Source organism: Rhodnius prolixus, unplaced genomic scaffold, assembly GCF_049639745.1.
Source record: "Rhodnius prolixus isolate KJV_2025 unplaced genomic scaffold, Rpr scaffold_1, whole genome shotgun sequence".
Lineage (NCBI taxonomy): Eukaryota > Metazoa > Arthropoda > Insecta > Hemiptera > Reduviidae > Rhodnius > Rhodnius prolixus.
The window spans coordinates 15,026,260-15,040,241 of NW_027411581.1; the positions used below are offsets into that span (position 1 = coordinate 15,026,260).

Genomic DNA, 13,982 nt, shown 5'->3' on the forward strand with positions numbered 1-13,982 from the left:
TCATAATTTGCATGATTGGTGCTACTTTCTCAAAAGGAATAATAATTGATACAGAACAAGGAACAGAAGATGGTAATAAGAAAGAATAACAAAACATAATTTAGTAACAAATATCATGAGTCTCTTAGTATGTATTTAAAAAGAAGAAGAAAAAAACAAATAAATAACAAAAAAATAATTACAAATATGACATGTAGATAACGATATTTTAATCGAATTTATTTATAAAATATAAAAAGTTACAATATTACAATAATACGATTTATGCTAAACATGACTAGCATAAATGTTCTCTAATTTCTTTTTCTCAATTAAAAAAAATGTATTTTTCAATGAATGAGTATATAATGGGTGAATTATTTATTATAATAAATAAAAATAATAAACATTTTTTTAGTCATAACAAAAACTGAGAACAAAAAATAAGAAAAGTTAAAATTTGGTTAGCACCATTGTTAAGAAAAATCTATTAGTAAGGCGTTAAAAACATTGTCTTTAATTAGGACAATTGTATTAATTAATTTAAGAAATGACCATTAATGTAATTGTGTTCAACTAGATAAGTTAGCACAAAGAGAACATGAAGTCGTTCAAAGCACATTGAGTTTGTTTTCCCTTTGTTAAAGACGTAATATACATATAAAGTAAAGCATTTTTGGATAGTCAATTAGTTTTAAGTGCTGCTTTAACTTTAACAACAACAAAGTTGAGCAACATTATGTTCCCTAATTTGGGGGGTTGGGGGTATTTTTTATTAATCGGGTTGTTCTGATTGGCTGTTCCGACCGGAAAGGGAAGTAAATTTCTACTAACGCGATCCTAACTTTTATAATTTTTTTCTTTTCCTTTATTTTCTTCAAAAAAAAAGGTAAGCAAGTTATCGGTATCCTTGCGAGAGACGACCACCATCGCCATTAGCACTCTAATTGGGGCATAACTATACACCCCTCTTCATACCAGAAACATTCCTGCCTGGGAATCCTGGTCTGGATTGATTTTTAACTCGCTTTGAAACAGCCTAAGCCAGTCTCAGAGCATCTTGCAAAAGATTCTAGACATCTTGTAGCTGAAGTATGTAATTTACGATGGATTTACTGGTTTATCGATTTCGTTATAGATGCTACAATAAACACCTAGGTAAGAAAGATATATGACCAAGTTGTTAAACTTGAAAATTCACCGTAAAATACTATAGTCACAGCTAAAGGTATTCATGTAAGAAATATTATTAAGTTATACTGGAGACCTAGCAAGAGTTCAGTGCATTTAATAAGCATTATGCATTCCTATTTCCTAACCAAAGAACTAACCGTCACAGAATAGATCATCTAGGCGTAGATCATCCTAAATAATACTACGATGATGTCTCATGGTTCTAAGCGAACCATGGTGATGATGGACTTTGACCATAACAGTGGCGTAACATGTTTCCAAAAATATTTAAAAAGGAAGATCATTTTTCCTTTATAAAGAAATTAAAAGTTGAGAGCTTTATGCCAATGCCTGTTATGAACTTGAAGGTAAATAACATGCTCAAAGTTTATCTGAAATTGGTAGAGCATTTAAGGAGGCTGGATGGTGATCGTGGTTTTGAGGTTTTGGGGACATCCCCAGGAGAGAAGAATCTGTGGGCAGAGAAGAATGCTAAATATGCATGAAAATGCTCGCTACAACAACCAAATTGCATCCGCAATACTCTGTTGCTAAATTAAGGAAGCAGTTTTTCAAATAATTACTTCTTTTCACACCAAATCAAAGTGATGATTTTGAACTGTGCGGATCTTATTGTGATAAGATTCAATGTTTTACACAAATAATAAGCTCAGATAATACAACTTTGTTAGAGTCAATTTCACTAATCAGGCCGTACTATTTTTTTGTTTTATTTCCCAAAAAACACACGCACTTATCTAAAATGCATTAATTTAATTCGTTTCATTAGTGCTTCATTTATTACTTGATTAGTGCTTTAGTTCACACTTCTTTTGTATTTTTTAAATATACTTAAATACAATAAATAAAAACAAATATGGAGTAACTGAACTTAAAAAAATAAATAAAGAAAAATTTTTAGAAATTAAGAGAAAAATAAAATAATCTTTCTTATAAAAATTTTAGTTCATTTCTTGTTACAAAAATATTTTCGTTTTTTTTACAATACCAACAATTACTAGCCAACAATCCTTCAACCAGCTTATAACAGCTGTTTTTGTTTTTACTTTAATAAAACAATTATTTAAATTCTTTGCAACAATTTCAGTCAAAATATTAAGGGGACAATTGTATAGCCAACTTTACCCCAATTCTAGCTGCTAAACAATTATTTTTTCATTAGCTTCCCGACATTATTAAGGGAATACATAGATTAAAAGATAACTAAGTTAATCAAATATAATAGTCAAAAAAGAGAAGAAATGATTAGTTATTGTTTTTTATTAACTATAATAAAATTTTAAAAAAAGCGTTATTTGAATTATTCATTAAGTTGTTAAATTAAAAAATAAGCTTGCCAATATTTATTTATGTTCAGGACATATTTATTTCGCCCTATTTTATCTTAATTTTTTATTCTGTAAAATATAAACCCTCTTTTATTTTAATTTGTCAAGTCTTTTTCATGTCAGTTTTTCTTTTTAGCACTCTCCTCTACGGCTACTCCATGGCCTTGCTATTTCATTCAGAAAGTAGTGTTTGAAAACCGCCATTCCATAAAAATAAAAAAATAAAAAATGGCGTGTATGAAACAAAAATATGCCAGCCAAGTGGGCCATGATATTCCTTCATATTTCCTGTCAAAAAATCAATCATATGGCGCCCCCGAAAATCAAGGATGTCCAGATAAAGAATTTCGTATTAGGAGCAAGATTGTGAAAACACACTTCAAAAACCAATCCAGGAAAAATATATCCAGAAACAAAACATATTTTCGGAATAGTATTTGGATTTAAAATTTCCAAAATATACATTTTTCCCTTTAAAAAAAAATTACTCTCAAGTTCCGTGTAACGATTTCTAAACAGGATTTTGCGGCATCGCCTCCCTGCATGAATAACAACTTCTTGATTATCCTCATTTGATGAGAGCATAAACCTCTTTTCAAAATACATTTCCTTCAGTTCTTTCTTACAAGAACTCCGCTTCTATACTATTCGCCTTGATAAATACGATTCTATTATTCCCAACAGTTAGCTAAAATAAATATATTAATTTGTAAAAAAAACTTTTTAAATGGACAAAAAATTAGGCATGTAATACAGTAAGAAATATTTATTATAATGTTACTATTATTCTAGTCGGGTGCCCTAAGGCATAGAACCCCAGGGAAGCTTCTATCCTAATAATGCATTACTACTTAACTAATCAAATATTCTGAACAAAAATGACCAGCGCATGATGTTTTACAGGAAAAGGTGATATAGAATTGGATGCAATCCCAGCATCCACAGGGAAAGAGTTCCAATATTTAATTCTTCTAGGCATATCTGTCTCAATTCTTAGTTTTACTCAGCCCATAATGGTACATAGAGAAGAGGATCTTCAACTGAATAGCCAAGAACAAACTCCTTCTCTTGCTAGAACCCCCCAAGTAAATCTTGTAAGTAGCAAAAAAAAAAAGACAGGCCAAATCTACGTAAATACAGTGTGTCATTTAGGTGCAGTTTTAGTTAGATCGGTGGGTAGGTTGAGGTGTAACGGTATGGTGATGTAATGTGGTCCGCCACCAACACTTAACAGCACTCCACCCTTGGAAAGACTGGAGCCAGGCGAGGCATACACCACTCCCGCAGTACGACTAGAACTGCTGGAAGCTGACGTGCTTGCTCCGGAAGTTGTTGCAGGTGTTTGCGTGGCATTAGTGTTGCTTCCGCCGAATATAGTCCCATAATTACCACTGCTGGTACTGGTGGAAGTAATGCCTCCATTGCTGGAACTACTGCTGCCACTTGGCGCACTCGAAGCGCCACCGCTACCTGCAATCAATGGAACAAGAGCTTCATCAGTACAGAAAATATAATAATAATAATAATATAAGGGAAGGGATTAGCTATGCGGTTAGCGTACTGGACTCCCACGCAGAGGTCCCGGGTTCGAATCCAGCTGCTGACCCTTAGATTTTCTCTTCCTAGGAGCTTCTTACAGCTTACTGTCCGGTGATGGACAGTGTTGTCTGTAACTATAGAACACTGTCCGGAGGCCGGCAGTGCACTGGAAAAAGCTCCGGGCGCCAATAACCTTAGATGTTGACGCGCCTTAAATCATAAATAATAATAATGTTTTATTAATAAAGTAATATACAAAAGTAAAGAAATTCCACAGATTTTACGGCATGGTAGAACCGTCTGCCGAGAACAGAAGATATATTTATCAAAACATTGGATAAATGGGTTTATTATTAAATCAAGTTAAGCTAGCCATAGAAAAACGATAGTTCACCTTATTTGTGATCAAAAAGTTAACGATAACGGTCCGATAACAAGAAAGCGGCCATGTTATTACTCTTTCAAGTTTTACGATTATGTTCCCTTTACTCTGCAAATAAGAGAAGCTACTGTATCTGGGTAGAATCACTATTTTGAGATTTAACCGAGAATACCCGTTTTGTGGTCTCCTGAAACCGAAATCTTCTCAAAATCCGAAATCATCTCAAGTTTCATAAACTGTGGTAACAGAACTTCGTGGGGATTAAGCGTCCAATTCTGAGGTCATTGCTGCCCGGACGTTCTTACAGAGCACTGACAGACTCTGGTCAGAAATAATGAAATGTTTTTATAAGTAGAATTTGTTCCACTAATATTTTACTCCAGATGGCGCCAGTGTTTCAGAAGTTTTCACTTGGCGAAATAAGATTAGTCTAGATGTGCAATAAACCGCATGCTTAATGTAGCATAATTAAATCTATATATTCTGTAGTCTGAATGGGCGCTATTCTACTGCAGATATAAAGAATAGCGTCCAGGGTTGTTTGATAAATGATCTAGAAGGGATGTTAGATGAGAAAGTGGGATATGGGCGAGAGAAGAAAAGGCACTGCATGCTGTAGCTTCTCTTGAGACTGGTATGAAATGTTGGAATTCCTGCGCGCACCTGCTTTGACCTCCAGGATGAGAAGAGAGAAACCGCATGGTTAACTTTTTAAAGTTTTAAAGTAATTTTTCTAACTGCCTCCGCGGACTTCTCTCTTTGCCTGGAGTGAGGTGGCTTGGTGAGATATGGGTTGCCGGCGAAGGAGCGCTTATACTGGCTATTTTTTTGTCGTTTTTTTTTTCTCTTCTAAATGATCTATGAAATATGAGCAGCTAGTGAACATCGGTGAAATTAAAATTCAAACTCAGACATACATAAACAGCAAACACACTGACGCAGGCTACGGGTCTATAACTTCCTCCTTGGTATCACGATTTGCTGGATGATATAAAACACAGTGTGAAGCCGGGACGCCAGTTTATTAATACGTAACTATGCGCAAGGACAGTAAAAAACGGCTTAAAGGAACTGCTGAAGCGGTAATATGAAGAAAAATCTCGTCTACACACATATATACGAGTATATACCTCTACAGACACACCAGCGGTGCCTCATTAATAAAAATTTTTATTGTTGATTAATCGCACGAGCCACATTAAAATCTAAAAAAGAAAAAGAAGACTAATTCTCTCACATTCAGCGTGTGTCAGAGAGAGAGGGAATGACGAGAGGAACATTCGCCATGTTGGTTGGCTGCGATGAAAATCCACCGCCACGTATCAACTATTAACTAGCCGTCAACTTAACAGCAATTTGTTTTGAAAATAGAGAAATATTTGTTACGACGCTCAATATTTGTTTTATAAAATTCTACCACATCTATGATCTCTCTCGTAAGAGATTTTTTTTTATTTCAACTTTGCACCAGTAATACATTGTTTTTAATGGCCACTGATTTGGGTGTTTCCTCCTGTATCGTACAAACTCTCTAGATGGTGTAATTTTATTTCTGTTAAAGCTTTGTAGGCTTCAAAAAATAAAATAAAACAGAAGTTTTTATTAAATAGAATGGATGGATTCAACCCTATCTTTTTCTAAAACCACCAACAAGCAGTGATATCTTTAGTTGAGCCTTCAGTTCTTCACTTCCTTCCTTCTGATGTCCTTCAAGATTCCTTGTTATGCTTCAATAATTTTCTCTTTTTGTCCTAGTTCTTCCCAAGAATTAAAATACTGTTCTTACCATCTTTTTGTTAACAAAAAATGTAAAATTTATCCATCTTTCTACTTGTTATTCGTATTAAGTAGTCACTTTAAAGTTGCTTTTATATTTTTATCGCACACAAGACGAAAAAGACAAGGAACAACTGTAAAGACTGCTGGATGAACGATCCAAACTATGTTATCAACAAATATCAAAATCCTGATGTACAAGACCGTATTACGGACCTATCTGGCCTCTCTGAGCTGTAGGATTCAATAGAACGCTCCAATACCAAAAGAATTCAGTCTCTCCAGTCCCAAATTCTACTAAATATCTCCAAAGCATCTTAGTATGAATAAAATTTAACCTTCAAATTCCAGTAGTGAAACTGTAGGAGGTTGTTTAATGTTTAATCGAGGATACCCCGCGTTCACCTAACAAACTTTTTATTGTGAGGTTCTCTAGGTTCGTAAAGAGAGGCACACCAGGATCTGCCAGCATGGATTTTCTTTTGATTCAGAAATACATAAAATAGTGGAAAATCTCTTCAGCAATCTAATGGAGGCTGAATTCAAGAAAGTGAATGAGTTTTTGGGTGAATTATTTAAACCCAGTTATATCAATGGTGGTATTTATCGCTTAGAGTTAATAATTAGGACATCCTAGGCTCTAAAAGGATCCAATTAGATGTCTGAGGCAAGACCAAATAAATCCAAACAACAATATGGATATTCCTGACAGACCACGACATACGGCGAAGATGTCCACGCTTGCAAACCAGAGGATACATCCCTCGCGACGCAGACTTAGGGCCGATAGGAAGACAGACGCCCGATTTGGATTAATAATTAAATTAAGAAAGTACAAAAAAAAATAAAAAGGAATACTTGAAAGATATGCTTGAAGTAAAGTATTAATAGTTTTAAATGTTAATTACTAAAACCTAACCAATAATAATGGACCATTGAACTTTTCAAAGTAAGTAAAAAAATATAAGTAAAATATTTTTATAGATTTTTAAATAATACTTATATACACTTTAATTTAAAGACAGGCTGTAAAAATTCACACATAATTGCAGTCTAAAGACAGCGCTTTTTTCTTTTCTTTACGTTTTTTGTTGGAGAAAAATGAAAACAAAACCAAAGTAACTAACCGAACACATATATCAGTATAATAAATGATATATTATTAAGAAATGTATTTACTATTATCTAGAAAAACTAATTATATTTTTAACCAACACTAACAACCTTTTAACAAATTTATAATTATCAAAAAACAAAAAATACTAATAATGTTTGTTAATAAAGCAAAACTGCAGGAAACAGCCATAACAATTCAATTTGTTGGATCTAAAATTATAGAACAGCTAATCTCTCTTATCAGATTACTTGTGGCTCTTTTAAAACAATATTTAGCGTTTTCTCTTTTAAAGCTTATTTATTAATATTCTCTTTTTAACTATCTTCAGTAACAATATAAATTCTTCATTATAACAACTTGTAGAGGAAAATTATTAAGCTAAAGTATACCTGAACAGAAATTATCATTTTTACTAGCCTTTCACATAATTAACACTATTAATAATAGTTTTCTTCTATTCCCAGCTATATTATTTAATCAGGAGGATTTATATTATCTAATATGAAAATAGGTTCACATGTTTAGGCGCATCGTACCTTGTTTACCAAAAAAAGAGTAAAAACCAGAATTTCTGAAACAGCCGTTTTTGCCAATTTTTGGCAAGTTTTGCTCGAAAACTATTTTATAAGCATTGTTGTCAAAAAATTACACTTCCTCGTATCAATGAGAATATATTCATTATTTTAAAGTAAAATTTAGGAATTTTATCTTTTATAAAAAAAGAGAAAAAAATTGACAAAGATGGATGTTTTTCAACGTTACGCTTTTTTGTGCAGTTTTTTGACGTTCAACCCTTGTACAACTGTCCTGTTTTAATACGATTATGAGTCAAATGCCAACCTTAAATATTTGTTCACTTATTATAGAAAGAGCAATGTCTCTAATGTTTACAGCTGAATTATATACTGTAACCGAAGTTTGCAATCTATCACTCGGAGAACACAATAGTAATATGAATAATACACCAGGAAGTTGTTCGTCTTTTCTGGATTTCTGATCTTAAAAAGAATTTTGGAAATGTTACCCATTCAGTAACACTTTTACCAAATCAAGGTACAGGAAACAGAGGGAAGAATATAACCCAGTAGATTTATAGGAAATGTCCGCCCGACTCGAGTAAATTAAGAAGAATGAATAGAATCAATCTAAGAAATATAATTTGGTCAATATAGATTAGTGGTCATTCAACTGTTGCGGCTCATACCATTAGTTCGATTTAAAGGAGTTGGAATGACACAGCATCAACTAAGTAGAATTGAAAGAATTAAAGGAATTTTCGGAGTAGTCATAACAGAAAGAAGTGGGAGATTCAAGTATCTGTCACCGATTGATTTTGAGAAGATATTTTAAGAGATTTTTTATTTCCGATCGGTTTTAGGAATACCATGTGCAGATAGGATAGGGTCTAGTTTATATCCGGCCACTTCAAAACGATCAATACACGTTTTCTTAGACGATATGTTTTAGGAAAAAGAAATTGGGTTGCAAGCTTCAAAGACCGATTCCCTATACAATTCATTCTGAAATGTTAGTGGGATAACAGAGAGCTAAAGATGTTCCAAAGCCGAAAAATGATGCCAATGATCCATCATCAATGATTCATCAGTCAATCAGAAAACGAAATTAAAGCCGCTTACACATTTTAAATATCTTCAATGTATGAATCATCAATTTGTTCAAAGAATTTGTCCTTTCACTAATATAGTTTCTGACGCCCTTTTGTGCCTGATAGAAACTTTGTAAAGATAAGTTGAATTCTTAAGAAAGGATACAATCAACAATATTTATTTTCCTGCTCCCTCAATCAAACTAATCCCCAGCCATTATCCTTTTGATAGCTCCATAAAACTGTATTTGATTGTATAAATTCTATAGATTCAAAATTTATTTAGCATTAAATTATCCCGCTTGTTTACAATGTTAATATTTTACAACGTATTTCTGATCAAATAACATTCAATGAACAAGAGATAAATATTTTATGTTAACTTTTATGACTACAATATCAATGAGAATGTGTTTAGGATAAGGGTAATAAAAAATTTAAGACAAAAATTCACCTAGAAAGGGAAGTTTCTGCGTCATCCTAAAAACGGGCACCAAACAGTAAATAATGCATTTTTTTTTATCAAAGCACGAGCTTATTAAAATTACACAATATTATTCTATTATTCTTTACTTAAATTAAAGAGTTACTATCGTATTTAATGTTAATATATTACTTCGTAAATATTACAACTTATTACTACTTATTTAAGAGGAGCACAAATTGTATAATGCATGCTAGCTAACATGTCGTGACTTTAAAAAATTTAAGTGAGAAATAATCTTGTCGACTATTTTAACCGTTAAGAAAAACTATAGTCAATAAAACACATTAAAATCTGATGAGTGAACACTCACTTAACTTTCTCTTACAGTGGTTTACTTGATTAAAATTTTCTCTAGATTTAGAGTTTGTGAGAAAAAAGAAGAAGTTTATTTCAATATTTTAAAGGTTATTTTTAATGGAACCAATTACCATAAATTTCTTTTAAACAAACGAGAAGCAAAGTGGAACTTCAGGTCTGCCGAACTTCTACAAATCTGTAGCTTTAGCAGGTAAATTATTCTTTCTTACAAACGGAAAAACGGAGAGGGTAACAACGGTGAATGACACTTAAGGGATGTTGAAGAGAGATAACTGCTTTTGAGAAAAGAAGCTTCTGGCTGAGGAAGAAAATTCAAAGACGTAGCACCGCTGTTTGGAGAATCTTTAGTCAGTTTTGTTTCAGTTATTTTTGTTTTTGTTTGTACAATAATTTTTCGATCATTTATGAAATACAATGTAGGTAGCAAATATAAACGTCAGAAATTTGACATCTGCATTCTTCCTAAACCTACGATACGCTCAACATCAAAGCTCAAGATAAGAATTTAGAAGTGTGGTAAAGAAGCACAGTGAGAAATATGCTTGGCATAAACCGAAGCGATAAAGAAAGAAGGCTTCAGTAAAGAGATGGGCTTTATTATAATGTGTCTTTCGAAAGGATATACTTCTAGCCAAGACATATAGGAATTTAAGAAAGCTTTAAGCAGTAGGTTGGCCAAATTAAGCTTCCTTCTGTCAGTATTTCTTTTATTTTTTGGGGCTCGTCTTTAGGACACGCATCTGTCTTCCAGGAAAAAAGGGCTTCAAAGAAATCATCCTTATGGATGAGTAGATAATAGCTCAGTGTTTAGTACACTGAATTCTCACGCAGAGTGTAGCTACCTGCTTTTAGATTTTCTCTTCCTAGAAGATTCTTTTTAAAACTTACTGCCCGGTCTATCTGTAACGAGAGAACCGGCAATGAACTGAAAACTACTGGGGTGCAGTACACGGCAGATAGAAAGTTGTAAAGGCTTCTACACAATTGAACTCATAGCCAAAGACCTCTTTGGTAGAGATTGTGAAATAGTGGAGGATATAAAAGCATTCATCTCTTACGGTGAAGAGAGCAGGTTAGGTCTAGGACGTCCATTCGGAACAGGCAAACGGTGGAAGAACTTAATTAAGCTGCTTCCTCTATAAAGGATACTGTTTAATTTGACCGGAAACATGAATCTTGGGAAATCCTGGTCCGGAGAGTTTTCGTTGCTGTTATTGTACTTTAGCGTAGGCTCAAAGAAAGGGACTTTAGGCAGGGTAGCGTTTTCTCTCTAATGACGAATAATTATCTAATTATTTTATAAATTAACCATTATGTTATCAATGTTATAGTAGTAACGGAATTGTTTCTTCAGTTTAACTCCGAGATATATTACTCCTAAGCCTGATGAACGAACAACACCATAGCCGTACAGCCAGCAGACTGTTCTACACAGGTATATTAATTATAGCAAAATATACATATATAGTATCCGGAGTGTTTACTTATTTTTAATGTACAAATGTAATGTATACGGTGTGTGGTTATCATTATAAAAGGTGTTCAGCATCGGGCACGAGTTTAGAGGCGGCATCTTGCACAAGAACTTTCTACTTTGTAGCTTGTAAGATGGTTAAGAGGTGGTAACATTTTATAAAGATTTTCTTGGTCATTTGTAAAGCCAAGGCGGACTGGGACAACGTCCAGTATGTATATTGGAAGCTAGGTGGAGGGGCATTACCTCCCCTACTCGAGCTGTATGGGTTGCAACTACCATCCGAAGAGGGGCTTTTGTTGACTGATGTTCCATGTCTGGCGCTGGGCAGAGAGGGGAGTATACATATACGCGTGTATACCACATTAATGCACCGCATGCCTGCATTCCTTGGATGCAACAATATACATTTAATCCATTCTTTCAAACCACCTAACCGCAGCGCGTACGAATTTAAATAATGGCGCCGACTGTTGCCAATGTTTCACACTCACAAACGCACAAAAAGAAAGAAAGGCAGAGAGTGTGGTAGTGAGGACAACCAGACTGTTCCACCGAAGCCTTGCTCCGGCCCCTTACTTCCAGAAAGTGGAACTGCTATCTTAGTTACTGATGTAAACCGCCTTGCCAAGTTAAATGTGAATGGACCATCCCTGCAACAGTTCTATTTATTACATGGTGTGATAATTTATGTTCGTAGGCGCCCTGAAGAAGTATTACATTGGTATCAGCCGCCGGACTTGGGGAGGTGCTTCACCCCAAGTGTCGTACCCGTTAACCGCAATAAATGTAACAGACACAATGTATTATTAATTTTTCTCTCGAAGAGAGAGAGATTTTACTAAAAACCATATCTACTCTCTCTTACCACTAGTCAAAATTCTACATTGCCCTGATATTACTCCAGAAACATATGGTTTCGAGATAAAAGTAAGGTGCCTCAAATCTAAAAATCGCACGGAGTTTAAACATTAATATCCTCGTAGTCCTGGACAGAAGTCAGCGTTAACTAGATATTTATTTAATATCGATGATTTTATACGTCGTAGCGCGCATGTTCGGTGTATCCCTCACCGGGTTCGTACTTTCCTTCATCAACAGAGGTATATTAACTAATTAGTTTGATGTATAAATGTAAAAAATTAATAAAATCCAGTACTGTTTAAGGTTTTATCAAAACTTGATAGGCTCATTGTTACTATAGACCGCAATTGCTACGTATAACTATTCGAAGATTTCATCACAGCCCGACGCCCTCAAGAGATCATATATTCGCTTCCATCAACTAGTTACTGTACAGAATTGTAGAAGTAGAAGTCAATTCAAGACAGCTCAATCTGACGGAGCTATTTACGTACACCGAAAAACCTGATGTCGCGGAGTCTCCGTTCTTGATACGATCGCTCTGAGCCGTCCATTCTTCGACACAGGTTCCATGATACCTTGGACTGAGCTAAGAAAGTTTTAAGAAGAGAGAGGAGCGACAGTCTAAGGATATCCACTCTCTATCGCTGCTCCTTCATCCCCTGATCAGTGGATGGCTTCCTTTGCCCCTATCGCAGCCACAAAGAGAAGAAATGTGAGGATTATCTCAAACCCGGCTGTGGCATCTATGCTGCTGGAAGTAGCTGTCCGGAAGCACCATGAGAATATAGAGATCCCAGGCTGCCACCCTTAATTTACTCCTCTATATAGATTAAACGGTCTCAATACTTCCCTTAACTTTGGGTTGGTACCCTGTCTTGAAGGTCTTACTAAATAGGACGGGTTGTACTTGGCCCCATACGTGATCCATAACTCTAGTTACCGAATCCAAAAGCCGCTTCCAAAAACTAAAATTGCAATGCATATATTTTTCTCTTTGTCCTAGCATCATCTTCAGGGAACAAATTTAGAAACCAACCTGTCTGCATACAGCTGCACTAAAAACAATGAGTAATGTTGTTACATGAAATTTTTGTTCCGCACAACAACACGTCGAGCTTTTTCTTTTTTTGTGAGGCAGCCAATCAGAAAGTGACTGAGCAGTTAAACATTCCACCGGTTGAAGAGTTGTATTAAATCATGACAGAATGTGATACCTAATAAAAAAAGAACACAGAACAAAGAGCAGATAGTATTATCAAATAAATAAGCGATTGATATGATGAGATATGGATGGCCTCCTGAGTAGTTGAGCTTCAGCAGCTAATTGCACCCGAGAGTTGGACGTTATCAGGATATGTGGACTGTCAGTTAGTGAGCCAGATGGCAAGCCGAGGGTGAACCCTAGGGATGGAGAGCAGTGAACACACCATACCAGATATGGCATGATCAACTAACAAAGATCTACACTTAAAGACTTCATGATGAGCTAGCAAGATTCGCACTAATTTACACTACCTAGATCTTTCCCTTTGTCCTCCAGGTTGTCCTCTTATTTTTTTTTTTATCTCTGTCTATTTCTGCTTCTACTACTTTATTTAAACCCGAGTGGAGAGAGTGTCATCGGCATCAAGCCAGACAGATAAAATACCACAGCATCAACCAGAACAGAGAGGACAGTTCAAGAAAAATACCACTAAATAAGGTAAGCTGGAGCAGTTGTTTTTTTTCTGGTGAAAATGTAAACGTCTTGTGTTGAAAGAAATAGAAACAAAATAAAGCAAAAAAACAAATATCTACTAGAAGAAGAAAGACTGCTCCAGCTGCTGAAACAGAAGAGAATGCCAATCTGTGAGGAATACTAACATTCTGCAGTCAAATGTGACTTGGAAGAGTGAGGGCAACTGAATTTATGGGA

At 34.8% G+C, this 13,982-nt stretch overlaps 1 protein-coding gene across 1 annotated transcript in view; it reads right to left on the bottom strand.

The window, feature by feature from the left end:
- Positions 1-1,252: 1,252 nt before the first annotated feature.
- The window catches only part of bs (serum response factor blistered), a 253,182-nt gene continuing 240,452 nt past the window's right edge, over positions 1,253-13,982 (bottom strand). The window contains exon 5 of the mRNA XM_074114150.1: positions 1,253-3,971. Within this exon, the coding sequence (XP_073970251.1) occupies positions 3,646-3,971 (326 nt within the window). The 3' untranslated portion in view covers positions 1,253-3,645. The remainder of the gene's footprint in view (positions 3,972-13,982) is intronic.